This window comes from Odontesthes bonariensis, chromosome 24, assembly GCF_027942865.1.
Source record: "Odontesthes bonariensis isolate fOdoBon6 chromosome 24, fOdoBon6.hap1, whole genome shotgun sequence".
Lineage (NCBI taxonomy): Eukaryota > Metazoa > Chordata > Actinopteri > Atheriniformes > Atherinopsidae > Odontesthes > Odontesthes bonariensis.
The window spans coordinates 6,103,798-6,121,118 of NC_134529.1; the positions used below are offsets into that span (position 1 = coordinate 6,103,798).

At 40.2% G+C, this 17,321-nt stretch overlaps 1 protein-coding gene across 1 annotated transcript; it reads left to right on the top strand.

The window, feature by feature from the left end:
- The first annotated feature begins 5,045 nt into the window (after positions 1-5,045).
- plg (plasminogen) lies at positions 5,046-17,289 on the top strand. The gene is made up of 19 exons (XM_075459787.1): positions 5,046-5,094; positions 7,538-7,673; positions 7,745-7,851; positions 8,063-8,177; positions 8,251-8,390; positions 10,187-10,307; positions 10,432-10,550; positions 11,356-11,518; positions 11,607-11,731; positions 11,843-12,002; positions 13,065-13,237; positions 13,310-13,458; positions 13,541-13,634; positions 14,521-14,635; positions 15,263-15,337; positions 15,413-15,553; positions 16,104-16,210; positions 16,437-16,582; positions 17,095-17,289. The coding sequence occupies exons 1-19, from the start codon at positions 5,046-5,048 to the stop codon at positions 17,287-17,289; spliced, it is 2,430 nt and encodes an 809-aa protein (XP_075315902.1).
- Positions 17,290-17,321: the final 32 nt, after the last annotated feature.

Sequence of the window (17,321 nt, forward strand, 5' to 3'; positions counted from 1 at the left end):
AGTCAATGGCACCCTCTGCAGACCATTAACAGGACTTACATGGATCCTCGTATGCAGCACTTGAGTTTTTAGCCTCTCATTTCTCATCATATTTACACAAAAACAGGAAATGGATGCAGTGATTTATTTAAACATCTGCAAACATAGATGGAAGTACAGAATATAAGGAAAAAATAAGGTTTGTACGATTCTAATGAGCTTTAAAGTGAATATCTGCTCTGAGCTCCTTTCTCCTCCAACACAGCCTGAACCCTCTCAGACGAGCTTTCTGTCCTTTCTTTAAGGAGTCTTCAGGAATAGTTCTCCAGGCTTCTTGAAGGACATCCCAAAGCTCTTCTTTGGATGTGCGCTGCCTTTTGTTCCGTTCTCTGCCAACATGATCCCACACTGCTTCGGTAATGTTGAGCTCCGGGCTCTGGGGAGGATTCATCCCTCCATCAGACCTGCTGCCACTGATTTTCAGCCCACTTCTTGTGTCCTTTGGCACAGCTCAGCCTTTTCTCCCTGTTTCCCTTCCTTAAGAACGGCTTCTTGACAGCCACCCTTCCATGGAGCCCATTTCTGATGAGGCTTGGGCCAACAGCAGATGGATCAGCTGAAGGTCCAGATGCATCTCTCAGCTCCTGTGTCAGGTCTTTGCTGGATGTTTTCCTCTTTCTTAAGGACATCACTTTTAGATCCTGTTCATCTACTGTAGATACAGTCCTCTCCAAAAGTATTGGAACAGCAAGGCAAATTCCCTTGTTTTTGTTGTTCACTGAAGACATTTGGGTTTAAGATCAAAAGATGAGTATGAGACAAGAGTTCAGAATGTCAGCTTTTATTTCCTGGTATTTACATCTAGATGAGTTAAACAACTTAGGATATATCACCATTTGTATTACACCACAGCATTTTTAGGTGAGCAAAAGTAAAGGAACAAATAATCTTAAAGTAAATAACATTTAATATTTGGTGGCATAACCCTTGATTGCAATAACTGACTCAAGCCTGCGACCCATCGACATCACCAAACTGTTGCATTCTTCCTTTGTGATGCTATTCGAGGCTTTTACCGCAGCTTCTTTCAGTTCTTGTTTGTTTCGGGGGGTTTCCCCCTTCAGTCTCCTCTTCAGGAGGTGAAATGCATGCTCTATCGGGTTACGGTCAGGTGATTGACTTGGCCAGTCTAAAACCTTCCAGTTTTTCCCCCCGCTGAAGTCCTTTGTTTTATTGGCAGTGTGCTTTGGGTCATTGTCCTACTACATGATAAAATTCCTCCCGATTAGTTTGGATGCATTTCTCCGTAAATTGGCAGACAAAATGTTTCTGTACACTTCGGAATTCATTCTGCTGCTAACATCATCAGTTACATCATCAATAAATATTAATGAGCCTGTTCCAGAACCGGCCATGCATGCCCAAGCCATGACATTACCTCCACCATGCTTCAGGATCATAAGCAGTTCCTTTCTTTCTCCACACTTTGGCCTTTCCATCACTTTGGTAGAGATTAATCTTGGTCTCATCAGCCCATAAGATTGTGTTCCAGAACTTTTGCGGCTCATCTCTGTACTTCTTTGCAAATTTCAATCTGGCCTTCCGACTCTTACTGCTGATGAGTGGTTTGCATCTTGTGGTATGGCCTCTATATTTCTTCTCTCGGAGTCTTCTTCGAACAGTGGATTGTGATACCTTCACCCCTGCACTGTGGAGGTCGTTGGTGATGTCACTTACTGATGTTTCGGGGTTTTTCTTTACAGCTCTCGCAATATTTCTGTCATCAACTACTGTTGTTTTCCTTGGCCGACCTGTTCGACGTCTGTTGCTCAGTACACCAGTAGTTACTTTCTTTTTCAGGACATTCCAGATTGTTGTGCTTGCTATGCCCAATGTTTGTCCAATGGCTCTGATTGATTTTCCTTCTTTTCTAAGCTTCAAAATGGCTTGCTTTTCTCCCATAGACAGCTCTCTGGTCTTCATGTTGGGTTATCCTCTTTAACAAGAAATTCAGTCTTTATAGGTTTAAACATGCAGAGCTATTTAATGTTTGAATAATAAACCTTAAAGGCAACACCAGGTCAACAAGAAACACCTGTCAGTCACATGTTCCAATAGTTTTGCTCACTTGAAAAATAAGTGGGTTCAAACAAAGGGTGGTATGTCCTGAGTTGTTTAACACATCTAGATGTAAATACCAGGAAATAAAAGCTGACATTCTGAACTCTTGTCTCATACTCATCTTTTGATCTTAAACCCAAATGTCTTCATTGAACAACAAAAACAAGGGAATTTGCCTTGCTGTTCCAATACTTTTGGAGGGGACTGTAGTTCTTTAGGCCTGACACTTCTTCTTCTGTCCTCCACTTGTCCAAACTGGTTCATCCCTTGAGTTAGCTGCCATTTTTGTGCTTTAATGATTCATAGGTCAGTTTTTAGTGTCCTGACAAACAACACATTTATCTGAAATTTACCAGGACTTGACTGAAAATGTCTAAAGAAACACTTTAAAAGAGCTTCAGAAAGCCTGGAGAACTATTGCTCAAGACCACTTTAAAAGATTACAATAAAGCCTACAATAAAGACTTTTGCAGAGTACAGTACATGGCATGTTGTTTTTATATATATTTTTTTTTCCACACAAATGAACATTTCCGCAGTGAGGTGAGCTCTACATCATTGGGTCTCAAACAGGGATGCTGATAAAGGGAAGCAAACAAATCCTTTACTGAGACGAACAATGGAAATGAATGAAAAACTATTGGTGTTATACGGCGTAAAAAAACAGTGAGTACACTATATGTTTCTTTGTCTAAAAAATATCGTAAAAACAAAAATAAAGTACAATAAGTTGCTTAAAACTTGAAATACTCAAAGTACCCCGACACCACTGTAATATACTTTGGTACATTTCACCAGTATAAGACGTAAACCAGTGAGTTTGCAGATAGTAATCATTTAAAGACAAAGATTCCCTTAAGCTGCAGTATTTACTCTCGGCAGCATTTGATATGTTGTCTGGTTGGAGATGGAAGGGAAATGTTGTGGTTTTGGCCACTTTCTCCTTTATTTAAAAAGATTTGACCACTTTTTCCATCTCTTGAACTTTTTTTACTTGTCCGTTTGCCCCCCACGCTTGTTTTCAGTCTGTTAATTACACCACACCTGCGTTGGTTCTCTTATTTGGTACATACCCCTCAGCCTTGGTTTTGTTGGCTCCCAACAGATTGTTTATGTATTAATAAACCTTTCTTTCCATTTTTTTTTTATTTATTTACTTCTATGGTTCCACTTAAAGATTAATTTTTAATATCACTGAGCAGATTGTTTGTCAAGAATACAGATGCACCACATTTGAAAGACAAACAGACACAAATCACCACCTGAGGATCAAGTGTGGTCACATTCTGGGAGGTTTCTTTTACTGGTGGCAGCAGGCTGTGGTTTGGTTGTTTTTTCTTTCAATTTCCTTTGGGAAACCACTGATATTTCTCTATAAATGAGTACTGAATTGATATAATAACCTGCTGCTGAGTCGTCTCGTCTTGGACAGTGAATATTTCATGCCGATAAGTGATGTTTTTGATTGGGAAGTTTGCAAGAACTTGGTCTAAAACATGCAATCGAGAGAACTGAACACAAGCTTAATGGACCGGCCTTGGGCTGCAAAGCAAAAATATGGATACCAGCAACTTTTAAGGTGATCAAATTGACTCTTTGATTGATGTGAACACACCAATGAGCTTGGTAACGTGAAAAGACCTGGATTTCGAAGAACAGTCCATGAGTCAGACCAATTATCATGCCCAAAGAGAAGAGTTCACAGAACAAACGTTAACACAAAGCCAATAAGCCTCAAGAATGGAGAGAACAGATGGATATTCATGACTTCCAAAGGCACAGAGTCACTGAAGTTCATTGATGAATTCCGAGTTGTACGAGGATCTCCTGTCTGCTTACAATCGAGTTGATTGGACCCAATTCAGATTGGACGGGAACCCTAAATGTATGGTGAAAGCAGCCCAGTGTGTAGATGATTCAACCTGATCAAGCTGCATTTGGTAGAAGAAGCCAAAGATGGCTGCAGAAAGGCCCGGAAAAGCATCACAAAGCAGGAAACTGTTTTTAGTGGTCGTTATATGTTCCACAGTTCAGGAAAGTATAACTTTATTCATGATTATATTCATTTGTTTTTGTGTTTTGTGAAGATTTCCTTTAGTTTATCGGTGAATACCCTTTTAAAACTGAGAGTCTCCACTTTAAAAATATTTATTGCGTAAATCATGAATATGTTTTGGTAAATAGAAAAAATGAAGTGTTTCAGAAGCTAATAACGATTATTTAACACCATTAAACTCCTAATAAGTAATGTTGAGCTTCTTTGTTCTTGTTCAGTCTAAAGTAGGTTGTTTTGTGTAATCGTGTTTGCGTTGTAGGGCATTGATCCCTTTTAGCTGAAGATTAACTGCACTTATTGATCTTGTTTTATCTCGAGTGTAATTTTTCATCAGCAGAATGAAAGAGGGGTCTTTAATTTTACACGATTTAAACACACAAACAGGTGGCAGCATCATAGATGCCTTTAATTATCCAGCGCTTTGCAACCTAATTGCTCTACACCTCAGAATCGGCATGAAGAGACGGAGTTAGCGGTTGATGCAAAAGGTCACATGATATGTAAAGAGGGCAAAGCTCAGCTGCATTTTCTCAAATCTGATGTTGTTGGGGCAGAACAAAACAAATAGTCTCGTTGGGGCTCCTCAGTTCATAGAAAGCCGTCCTGATCTCCAACAGATGGTGTTTAGTGACCGGCACAAAGTAAGAATGGAGCAACACGTGGCTCTTCATGAATGAAATGCTGTGATTTTTCTGATGCAAAACTTCTGCCTGTTCCAAAATCTCCCATAAACAAAGATGTTGACCCATTGCTCTTTTGCTGTCCTTGTCGGGTCAATGATTGACTAATGCCTTATTTGTCCTCCTGACTTGCTAAAAGGAGTCCAACAATTTACCAGCAGGGACCTCTGTGTGAGTTGACTATGAGCTGCTAGAGTAAGGGGCTCAACATGGACCTTTTCAAAGCCGCGCTCTTTTTGGGAGCCTTCATCAGCACTGGTAAGATGTTATTAATAATAATTGTTATTGCACCTGATAAGAACTCTTCTTTTTACCCCCAAAGTTTTGTATTTCTGTATTTTCTTGAATTAGATTTTGCTAACCTCAAACTGAAGAACAAATGCTGCAAAGTGGATAAAACTTAATTCTGTCTTTAGCTTCATATGTGGCCGTAAAAAAAGAGACAACACCCTCTTCCAACTCTTAAGGTTTAACGTAATGATAATTTGGTCCTTTCCAGGTCTTAAAATTAGGTAATTTCAAAACCCATATTAACACAAACACATTTTCTTTAATTGTTGAACCCAAACTAATCCAAAATGTGGAAGCAGGGAGTAAAAATCTAAAGTACGGAGGATTTATAAGAGGGTAAGTAGCTGCCAGCAACCATCAAATGCATTTGATTTATTGATCATCAGCAAGTGTGAGCATCTTCGGGACTGATCCTCAGTTGTTGTGAAAGTACAGAAGTCGATAAGTAGCCGATAAACCTCTGAGCTGGGAACGAAGGTAATGGAGGAGGACACTTCTCGCCTTGTGTGCTTACGCGCCTGAAACCAGCATCAAAGCTTTCACAGGGCTGTTGCCACTCAGCTGAGTGTGCAGCGCCATCTTCATTTGTGTGAGCACACACCAATCCGGTCTGACTTTGTTTGGCACGTCTGAATTATGAGGAGGAAGCGCGGGTCAATTAGGACTTATGTATACGTCAATAAGGTGCAACGGATACGCGATGGAGATTACCGAGTCCACCATGAACTCTTCAACAGGACAAATGATCCCAAACACAGCAGCAGATCTACAGCAGAATATGTGGAGAAGAGAAGAATCAAGGTGTTGCAATGGTCCAGTCAGAGTCCAGACAGGTCTCCCACACACAAATTTCACTACACTGGGCAGGAATCTGAGTGGATCAGGTATCCAATCCAGTCTTTGGATCTACTGTAGGTTGTTTGTCTTGTTCAGCTGCAGTGTGATTCAATTTCTGTCAGCAAGATCAGCTTCCACCCTTTGCCCCAGTTCCTTCCATCTTAACCACCACTTTTGACCTTTTTGACCAACTTTTTAAACCAACAACAGCACAGACAGCAGTTTGGGCTCCCATCGCAGCATTTAGGATGTATTTGAAATATAGCTTAAGTCTCGTGTTAATTCCTCTAGTCGTTCACTTTTAACTGTTCTTGATGTATTCCACATTTTAGCACCAATTGAACTAATATAGAAAAAATGTAGAAAACTAGGAGCCCCAAACCTCTGCTAATTTTGTTTTTTCCCAAATTACTCCCCCATTTTAAAACCTAACCACATGACCAGTGTGTTGTGTACTTGAACTCTGCAAACACGGATGTCCCAGCACACTGTTTCAACAATGTTTTTTTTTTTTTTATCAAAGTCACACATTAATCCAGACCATCAACCCATATCTGGTTCTTACCCCGAAGACAATCAGTCATTAAGTTGAGTTTAGTTATCATGTCAAGGGGCTTTTATTAGTTACAATTTAGCTATTTTAAGATAACTAAATCAAACTGTTGAGGGAAAAGTCAACCTCTCATCCATACAAAGTGAACAAGATAAGAGTATAATTGGTTGGAGCATTTTATAATCTATCCTCCATGTTAGTTCACCAATATGTGGATACGAATACAATCTTTTCTTTTCTTTGATTTTATTCTTGAATGTCAGTAATTGTGTTCCTGTGTTTATTTACTTTGTTCTAATCATCCATTCATTCACTGGTTAGTGTTCACTATATGGTGGGCTCGGTGGTGGGTAGAGCTGAACAGCTGCGGATGCATTTTGGACACTATTGACTGCAGCAGAACTTCATAATCGTATTTATTCGTAATAGACATCACTCTGTATAACACTGAAATAAAGCTATCCGACACCAATAAACTTCACACTTATAATCCTTTAATCCTGTGTTATTATTATTATTATTATTATTATTGTTATTATTAAATAATCTATTTTCCAGAAGCCAAGAAAGCAGAATCAGCCCAGCTGCACATAACCATAAGAATTATACAAAGTTTACATAAAATTAAGTGAAAATTAAATATTGTTTGTTAAAATTGTTAAAAATTGAACAACTGTTGGTTAAAAGCTGTTTTCAGCATTTCGTAGCTCGTATGCAAATGTTTTTAAAAGAAAGCGGCTTTAAAACTTACCCCAAATACATTTACTTTTTAGATTGAACAACTAGGGTTTCCAGCTAATTAGCACGCTCCATTAACAAAATGGCCGACTCACTATATAGCGCACGAGTGGACAATTAAATAATACTCCTTTAAATAATATAATAAAAGTAGATAATATTGCCTTTAAATGCTTTAAGTTCTACAAAGATGAATGTTTGTTTTTTTTTGTTTGTTTGTCTGAAAGCATTTTATTGTTTTGGTTTTCATTGGATGTGCATTGATTTAATCCCTGATTGCAGTTGGTGGTACTGAGGTGGAAGGCTACTCTAAAACTGAAGGGGCGTGGGTTATCGCCTTGAACAAAAGACAGTACATGGTAAACACTGTGGCTGAGTGCGCCATCAAATGCAACATTGAAATGTCCTTCGTTTGCAAGTAAGTCCAGACTTCCCGCTCCTCTTGTTCAGCTGGTGCATCGGAGCCTGACTCCGTCCTCATCTGCGCAGGTCTTTCGCTTACGTGGAGAAGGACCAAGAGTGTTGGACGACGGCATCAAACTCAAAGACGGAGCTGGTGATGCGTAAAAGCAACTCGGTTTTATATGAAAAAAATGGTATGTCCTTTTTCTAGGTAATAAAAGCAGACTGAACCCTGTTTTAAGTAATTTACAAAGTATTTTTGTTGTTGTTTATATGACTGTGGTCAAGGTTCAGCCTTTTTGTGCACAAACCGTGCGAGACTCGGAGTAAACAATGCAGTTCTAGTACTTGTGTGGGTTCGGACATATGACTTGCTTGATAATTGGCTTATTTTGTCTTGTCCAGAGTATCTGTTGGAGTGTGTAAATGGAATAGGAACAGATTACAGAGGAACAAAGACGAGAACAAAGACTGGGAAGCTGTGTCAGAGATGGGAAGGGAAGTTCCCACACAGGCCAAAGTATGTGTTGCCTTGCACACATCTCTTCTTCTTCTTCTTCTGTCTGTAATTTTTCTCTTTGTGTTCGTTGTAGCATCACACCAACGAGCCACCCCCGGGCAGACCTGGACTCTAACTTCTGTAGAAACCCTGACGGGGACAGTCAGGGACCCTGGTGTTACACCACAGACCCCAACACCCGCTGGGAGCCCTGCAATGTGCCCAGCTGTACTGGTGAGACTCATGTGGCAGTCCCAATCATTAATTAAGCAAATACAAAGTGAAGTTTTCCCATCAACAGTTTTGAAATGAGTAGTTGAAATGAATCCAAAAGTAGTGTATAGCTTTTAGCATTTAGTTTTATTTTAAATGTGCTGCCATATGAATGAAAGTGCCATAACATTTGTTGTGCAAACACACTTTTAACATCAGCATCTTTCTGTAGTTTTTATGTAGAAGCCTCGCTCCACTGTCTGTTTCCTTGAATGACTTGCTGCTATCAGTTGTGTGTTTTGCCTTTAAGTGATATTTTAGTCTGGAGCTACTACGCTGAGAAACGGTGTTAATTTCGTCAGCTTTTTTTAATTTAGTCTTAGTCACAATGTCGAAAATCAATTTTAGTCTTAGTCATATTTAGTCATTTTAGTCAACACTGTACATAATAGAACTGCTCCACACACTGCTTCTCTCTTTTTTACATATATCACACTGTACAGAATAAAAAACTTCTCCACATACACACACACACACACACACACACACACACACACACACACACACACACATTAGCTAGTTACCGGTAGGTTGATCATGACTGGCTTTACTACTATACCCAATCAATTTCAACACCACGTGCATCTAAGTTCGACTACTTTTCGGTCAGTATTTGCCACTCTCATAGTAGCTACCATATTTTACTCGCCAAAATATTCTGATCAACACAACACAGGCAGACGTGTATTTGTCATTATCGCACTGTCCCAACACACTACGCTAACTGTTATGATTCTGACACACTTCTGATCATGTTAACGTTGAGTGCTGTTCACCATGCTTGTCGGAAAATAACCAATTCAATATAATGGTCAGTCATGACCAATGTTTCCAAAAGCTTCTGTGCGTAAAAGCATCTCTCTCCAATTGTTTTGATATGGGCGACAAATAACACCCTCAGCGTGACGCTGTCAGAGCTAGTTAGCTTACTAATGTTCTGTGGGACAGGCGCCGTGCAGGGACAAACAGGGCAACAGCGCGTAATCTTCTATAAACAATTACATTTTTTAATGTCCATTCGTCCATGGCTTGTAAATTTTGTCTTGTCTTAGTCTCGTTAACGAAAATCATTTTTTATTCTCGTCATATTTTTATTTTCCGGAAGCAATTTTGTGCGTCATCGTCACGGGAAAAAGGGGCGTTAACGAAATATTTTAGTCATCGTCCTGGTTGACGAAATTAGCACTGCTGAGAAGACAATTCAACTTGGCAGTGTTTACAGATGACTTTGGTTCTGTCGACTCCGCCGCCTGGAAGAACTTTAAAATGAAAATGGCCGAGTAAAAGTTCCGTACCCTTCTCCATGTTTGGTGGATCCGCCGATTACTTTCTTTTCCTGTTCCACAGCAGACAGCAGCAGACTTTTACAAAATAAAAGCCCATTTTCTTTGTCAGGTTTCTTCCATTTCAGTCACAAACATTGACTCCTATTTCTCTATTTTTTGTTCCTCATGTCTTTTGTTGTACATTTTCTATTTTCAGACCTATTGCTTTGAGTTTTCTGTCCTGACATTTTGATGTCTTCCTTGGTCCACTTGTACGTTTCACCTTTTTACAATTTTGTTTGTACTTGCTCCAAATTTTAGACACAGCTGCCTGGGAACAACCGACATCTTATTTTAATTTACTTCTTCAATTACTTAATTGAAGAAGATACTACAGCATCTTGTAGTTCCATAAACAATTCAGTGAGAACACAAACGTAAAACTTGCAGTAGACCGTACAGCGGGTGACACACCTGTTTGTGCCTTTACAGAGGACTGCATATATTGCAGTGGTGAAGACTACAGAGGGAAGATCTTCACCACTGAAAAGGGTTTCACCTGCCAACGCTGGGACTCCCAGAAACCTCACAACCACGGCTACAACCCCAGCGCGTAAGATAGGACCTGAGAAAACATTCGGGATTCCAGGGGGTTTAATTAATAAACCTACTCTGTAAGAGACAAGATTTCTAGAGGCTAAACCCAACCTTCAGCACCTCTGTCAATGCTTTTACAGCCTTCCAGAGAAGTATCTTGAGGAAAACTACTGCAGAAACCCAGATGGAGATCCCAAACCATGGTGCTTCACCACCAGCCCAACCAAACGATGGGACTTCTGTTCCATACCCCGCTGCTGTAAGTCCTGATGTATTCATGTCTTTTCACTTTTGCTTTACGGTTTCATCACCGTAAACTTTATTCCTGCTCGAGTTTCCAAAACTCAGCGTCACAAGCTGTGTTTTTAGACATTTTGATAGTAGTTATGCATTTTGGAAGATCTTAAATCTTAAAGTTTGCCTGTAGGATTTAAGAGGATCTATTGGCAGAAAAATGTCATGTGAAAGTCATAACTTTGTCTCTATAAATAAGATTTTTTTATTGTTTTGTTAGAACAAATTTGTTTCCATTACAATCGGAATCAAGTTTATTGTCAAGTAGGTTTGCACTTACAAGGAATTTGACTTGGTGTAGTTGGTGCAGAGTATTAAGTATAGATCTAGATACAGAATCTATATATATATACAAAGTTTAAAAAAATAAGGAGCTGTAGTGCAAGCTGAATGCTATAAATACTATAGATGTGCGACAGGAAGCAATAGCCCAGGTTTCCTTCTTCAGAGTCGGCCATGTTAGAAGCCACCATGGTTTAATTGCATGCTTCGAGAGGAAGTTTATGTAAAGAGAATTTCAGTTGGCTGCAGTCTGCAACTTTGCCACTAGATGTCACTAAAACACTAAGTAAATGATAAACAGATGTCCATATTTGACTGTTAAACTCTTGAATTAGCTGTTAAGCAGCTTTTAAACAAAGTACAACAAAATAAACCTCTTTAAAAGATAAGAAATGGATAAAAATTAATTGAAAAATGAAAAATAAGAGCAAAAATATTTTAAAAAAAAGAACACAAAGCATGCTTGATGACCTTTATTATGTCCTCAGCATCTCCGCCGCCGACCATTGTCCCAGAGCTGACCTGTGTCAGCGGCGAGGGTCAAACGTACCGCGGCACGATTGCTGTAACCGAGACTGGCAAAGCTTGCCAGAGCTGGTCGGCTCAGACGCCACATAAACACAGCCGCACGCCAGACAACTACCCCTGCAAGTAAGGAGCGACACCTGAATGAAGAGCGGACAAGATATCAGCAGGTTCCCCATAACTCAAGACAAACATCTCTCTCCTTCTTTGCCAGATCTCTTGATGAGAACTACTGTCGTAACCCCGACAACGAGAGGATGCCCTGGTGTTACACCAGTGACCCTGAAACTCGGTGGGAGTACTGCAGGGTGCCACGTTGTACTGACTCTCCCGATCCAGGTATAAGAGATCATATCGCAGCCTTAAAATAACCTGCTCTGCTCTAAATATCCTCCTGTTTCACATGAAGGCCATCACATATTGATATTTATTGTCGGTCTCTCTCTTCAGATGAAGCTGTGATTCCCTCTGAGGAAGAAGACTGCTATGAGGGGAGCGGCTCCACTTATCGGGGAATAACATCAGAGACCATCAGTGGGAAAAAATGCCAGATGTGGAGCGCCATGACTCCTCACAAACACAACAAAACTCCGCAAGAGTTCCCCACAGCGTGAGCATGGAATTACGGCAAAATAATGTTATTTTCAGCAAAGTTTTAAGCTGCCAGAGCTTTACTTCTTCAAAGAAGTAAAAACCAAGCAAACTCCAAAAATGTTTCTGGAACAAAAGAAACCTTTAGTTTTAAATCTCGTTAAGACAAACTGGTTTTAACTGGTGGTTGATTTTTGGTCTCCTGGACCGTTCCAGGATGAGCTAGAATCAGAGCTGAAGTGTTGGTCACGCCGCCGTCTCCACAGATTTTATAGATTTTGTTGGAGCTATTTGTTATTTTGTATTATTTAGTTATCTTTTGGGGGTTTAGTTTGGGGAATACACCTTTTTTTGGTTGTTCATGATATTCAGTATTGTTTGAGTTAATTTGGGTATTTAATTCTGCTTTTATTTTGAAAGCACGGGTTAGCTGGGGGCGCACTGGGAGAGTTTATTTAGATGAGCAGGCACCTGGGAGGGCTAATAGTTTTTTTTACCAGGGCAAGAGAGGCGCATAGGCCCATTGTTCTTTGTTTGTTTGCTTGTGGTTTGAGAAATAAACCTAAAAAAACCTAATTTTTTGCCTGGACAATGGACTCAATGTACCTGTGTAAATTCACTCCCTAGGTGTCTCAGTGGCCGTTTGATTTCATTTAGTTTATTATGGTTTTGACATTTTTTTTTTTTAGTTTTGATTATTGACACAAGAGGACGACTAGCCACTACAGATTTCTTCTGCAACAAATTCAAATCAGAGCTTTTGAAATTCAAGTCTTTCCCTCTGGAGTCCAAGTCCCTTATTGGACTGTGGTTTCCCTGTTGGGAAAATAAGGATTATGACTGCTCTTTTCCATACAAAGTTCAGCTTTAACTGTAAATTAAAGAGCGGGATTCTTTTCACTGTTGAAAATCAGGTTGGAGGCAGAACTGTGACACCATTTAAGTCCATATAATAGATGGATAACTACAAGCAGTCGGCTGAAGCGGCTAAAGTTCCTCCTCCGGTTTGATTCCTGGAGTAAAATGCAAAACCTTTGTTCAGTTGCTGATATCTTCTGGTTGTTTTTTTTTTTTTCAACAGGGATCTCAGGAGGAACCTGTGCAGGAACCCTGACGGGGACCGAGCACCCTGGTGTTACACCACAGATCCCAAAGTCCGCTGGGAGTACTGCAACCTGGAGAAATGCTCCACCAAGCCCTCAGGAGGACAACCCACCACAGCGCCCCAGGCCACCCAGACCCCGTCGGAGGCGGGTATGTAACCTTCTTTAAGGTGAGTTTTGAGCATTCGCCCTTCACTCTTTCACTTCTCTGCTGCTGTGTCAGACTGCAAGATCGGGAACGGAGACACGTACCGAGGTCCGACCTCCATCACAGTGCTGGGTGTGACCTGCCAGGCGTGGACCGCTCAGAGCCCTCACCAACACAACAGCTTCACACCACAGACTCACCCCACCAAGGGTCTGGAGAGCAATGTAAGCGTGTGTGTTGATAAAGGCTGTTATATGGATTCAGAGGAACCTTTCTTCATCGATTCTCTCCTTCTTACATCACCAGAACTGCAGAAACCCAGACAACGATGTGAACGGGCCGTGGTGCTACACTACTGACAGGAATAAGAAATGGGACTACTGCCAGATCCCCGACTGTGGTGTGTGAACTTTATCAGGTTGTATTTAGCCAGTTTTAAGACAGGAGGCATGTACTATAAAGTGAGATTTGTGGCTTAACGAGCTTTGTTTTGCTGAAAGTCAGATTTTTTTGGCTCTCTTTTAATTCGTTAGATTATCACGGTAACTTAGACTGAACGCACAACCTGCTCCGAAGCGGGTTTTATTCAGAGTTACGGATTAAATCCTCTGGAGACAAAAAAGAAAAACCTTCACTTATCTTTGGCCTCGTGATAATCCCGGAGACTTTGACAGGAAATAACACATCCGTAACTTTAAACGTCAGTCAGTGTGTCACACTTTACGATGTTTATTCAGTGATATCTTTAATTTAAAATCCATTTTAGTGAGAACTCCCATTTCCAAACCTGTGGAGCCACCAAAGAAGCTTTGCTTTGCGTCGTTTGTGTGTTCTGGTACTAAGGAAAACATGCTTTCAGTGGTCGATGCAGTATGGGTTTCATATGTTGTCCTGATTTTGGAGAAATAATAGCTGCAAAGCTGTATTGATCCTCCTTAATGCATCGATAGAACAGTTCTGTACTGCAGACATGACTGTGTAATGTGAAATCTGCCTTCTTAATCAATAAAGAAATACACATAACGGCTCTGATGATGATAAATTGATTCTTTGAGTCCAGACATTTATTTGGCTCTGAACATTTTGTAGTCTTATTAGTGATCAGTCAGATATTGGAAATACTTGTGGGATAAATTATATGTTTGCCACATGTTCCACCTCAGGTCCAACTAATACCAAGCAGCAGTTTTGTTCTCTAATCCCACATGAGGCAGTAAGCTGTCTTCGGCATCTCCATTTTAAACAAACTCCGTGTGAAAATGAGTAACTCCCAACTCTCTTTGTAGCTGGACTGAATTGTGGGACGCCGGTTGTCAAACCAAAGCGCTGTTTTGGTCGTATTGTCGGCGGTTGTGTGTCTAATCCTCACTCGTGGCCCTGGCAGATCAGCCTCCGGACCAGGTGAGTGGAACAACACTGAATATAACACACGTTAGCAACAAACTGCCAGTGGAGATTAAACTTTCACCAAATGGAGACATTTTTAAATCCAGGTTAAAAACATTTCTTTTCTCATGTGTCTATGCATGAAATCTGCACGATATCTTTGAACTTATCTGGACTGTTGCTTGTTTTTAAATTCATTTAAATGATTTTATTTGTTTCTCTTTATATTATTTTATGTATTTTTAAGGCTTCTTCCACTCCCTGCTGCAATGCTTTTATTTTATGTGAAGCACTTTGAATTGTTTTGTACATGAAATGTGCTATACAAATACATTTGATTTGATTTTAGCATATTGTTATGTTGAATTAAGAGTGTTTTTGGGATTAATCTGGATTTTAATTTAACAATAAGAACCACAGTGTGCATAATTTACAGAGAGCAGTGATACAGTTCCATTGAAATGAGTAAAAATCTTTTATGTAGTGATAGAAATAAATGAATCCATTATTAGCTGTGACGGGTACATTTGTTTGTTGTTAGTTTATCTGTGAGTTTAGTTAACTGAACTCACAGAATGTCATCTCATATGTTTGGTTTATTCTGTCCTGCTCAGACTTCTCTCTCTTCTTTCCTCCAACCAGTTCTGGAGTCCATTTCTGTGGAGGAACTCTGATCGACCCTCAGTGGGTCCTCACTGCTGCACACTGCCTGGAGAGGTCAGATCGCAGCTTTAATCTGCATTAACGACATACGCTGGTTTACAAGTGTTTACAGACGCTCTGTGATTGTAGGTCCAAGCGGCCCTCGGCCTATCAGGTCGTCCTCGGTATCCAACGGGAGGCGGCCACCGAGCCGTCAAAGCAGTTGATGCGTTTGGAGAAACTGGTGCTGGGACCCAACAGAGCCGACATTGCTCTGCTCAAACTAGAGAGGTCAGTGCAGACGCAAATACTCCCAACAAGGAACATGCAGCATCACAGCCTGCGTACGCTTTGTGAGATTTAACCACTCATACGTGTTGTAGGAAAAATGTTTCTGATGATTTGGGTCATTTCTTTTGTAGAATTTGAGCTGTTTTTACATATTTTCTTTGAGGAGATGTTTTCAACCACTTCAGATTCTTTATATTTAGCTGAATCAAAGTAACTGTAAAGCTTCCCATTGAAAAATAATTTGAATTAAAAGGTTGATTTTTCATTTATTTGAAGCTCAAAACCAGTCAATGAGCTGGCCACCCATCCTCGTTCAGAGATCACGTTGAACACTGTCTATTAGTATCAGTTTGGTTCACTAAAAATGAAAGTTTTTAAATGAAAACAAGCAATTTGAGATGTCAAAGTAATTTATTCATACAAGTTGTTGATTCCTGTAACAAATGAAAATGCATCACATATGAGAACAGTCCTGAAAACGTGTAAAATCATTGGATTGGCAGTGGTTTTTGATATCTCTGCACCTAACTCGATGTTTTTGTGTTTTCAGACCTGCTCTAATAAACGACAAAGTGCTTCCAGCATGTCTCCCAGAGAAGGACTTCATCGTTCCCAGCAGAACAGAGTGTTATGTCACTGGATGGGGTGAGACTCAAGGTAAGTCGCACAAATGTGTGCGCTCTAACTTTCCGTATACATTTTAAAGCAAAAAGAGGCATTTTCGTCAAGATTAAGATGCATATCAACAACTCTTTCATTGTTTTAAGTTTAAATAATGACATTTATCTCGATGGCAGCTAAATAACGCCACTGTGGCTGTGCTACACAACTGAAAATCTACTACCAGTGATGCGTAGGATAACTGCAGGAAGGTGTGTTGCAGGTACGGGAGGTGAAGGCGTCTTGAAGGAAACTGGTTTCCCTGTGATTGAGAATAAGGTGTGCAATCGTCCGTCCTACCTAAACGGGCGAGTCAAAGATCACGAAATGTGTGCTGGAAACATCGAAGGAGGAAACGACAGCTGCCAGGTACTGAGAGCTTTAGAGTAAATGTTTCTTTTCACAGCGGTGTTGCTTCATTTTAAAGCTCTGAAAGTCTGTTCAGTAAGTAAGCCTCTTTGCAGACTATATATTATGCAAAATATTGCCAAATAAATGGTGAAAAGCAAAATGTAGACTTGAAGGAAGGACAAAATTAGCTGCAGCCATTATCAGCACAAACGCTCAGAGTTATCTGGAGTGTTTTCTATATTCTGTACTTGGAAATATCTCAGCAAAACGTCTATCAGTTACAGACATTTGCATTCTGGCAAGTAGATAAAATATGTAGAAAAGATCAGAGCTACAGGATATAACAAACCCAGCACCTGCTTTCCTTTAACATGCAGAAGAATTGTATCAATATTCTTAAGCCCTGTGCTTCTCCTTGATATTGAGAATATTTAATTCTAATTTTTCAGTCTGTTTTTTTTACGCAAGAACCTTCACCATCGCCAAATATGCGAGTTGAGTTATAAGATGTGTCCTTTTTCTCCCTGCAGGGCGACAGCGGAGGCCCTCTGGTTTGTTATGCGCAGAACAGATTCATCTTACAGGGTGTGACATCATGGGGTTTGGGATGCGCCAACGCCATGAAACCTGGCGTCTACGCTCGCATCTCAAAGTTTGTCGATTGGATTGAGAAAACCATCAAAGAAAATCATCCACCCTCAAACGTTACTGCTGTAACTACATAACTGTTCTTTATGTGATGATCATGACCAAATGT

Bases quoted from the DNA above. Each gene is read 5' to 3' on its own strand.
- plg (XM_075459787.1), top strand. From the start codon at position 5,046: ATGGACCTTTTCAAAGCCGCGCTCTTTTTGGGAGCCTTCATCAGCACT. The intron at 11,519-11,606 runs GTAAGGAGCGAC...CTTCTTTGCCAG, and splicing joins CCAGACAACTACCCCTGCAA to ATCTCTTGATGAGAACTACT. The intron at 12,003-13,064 runs GTGAGCATGGAA...TTTTTTCAACAG, and splicing joins CCGCAAGAGTTCCCCACAGC to GGATCTCAGGAGGAACCTGT.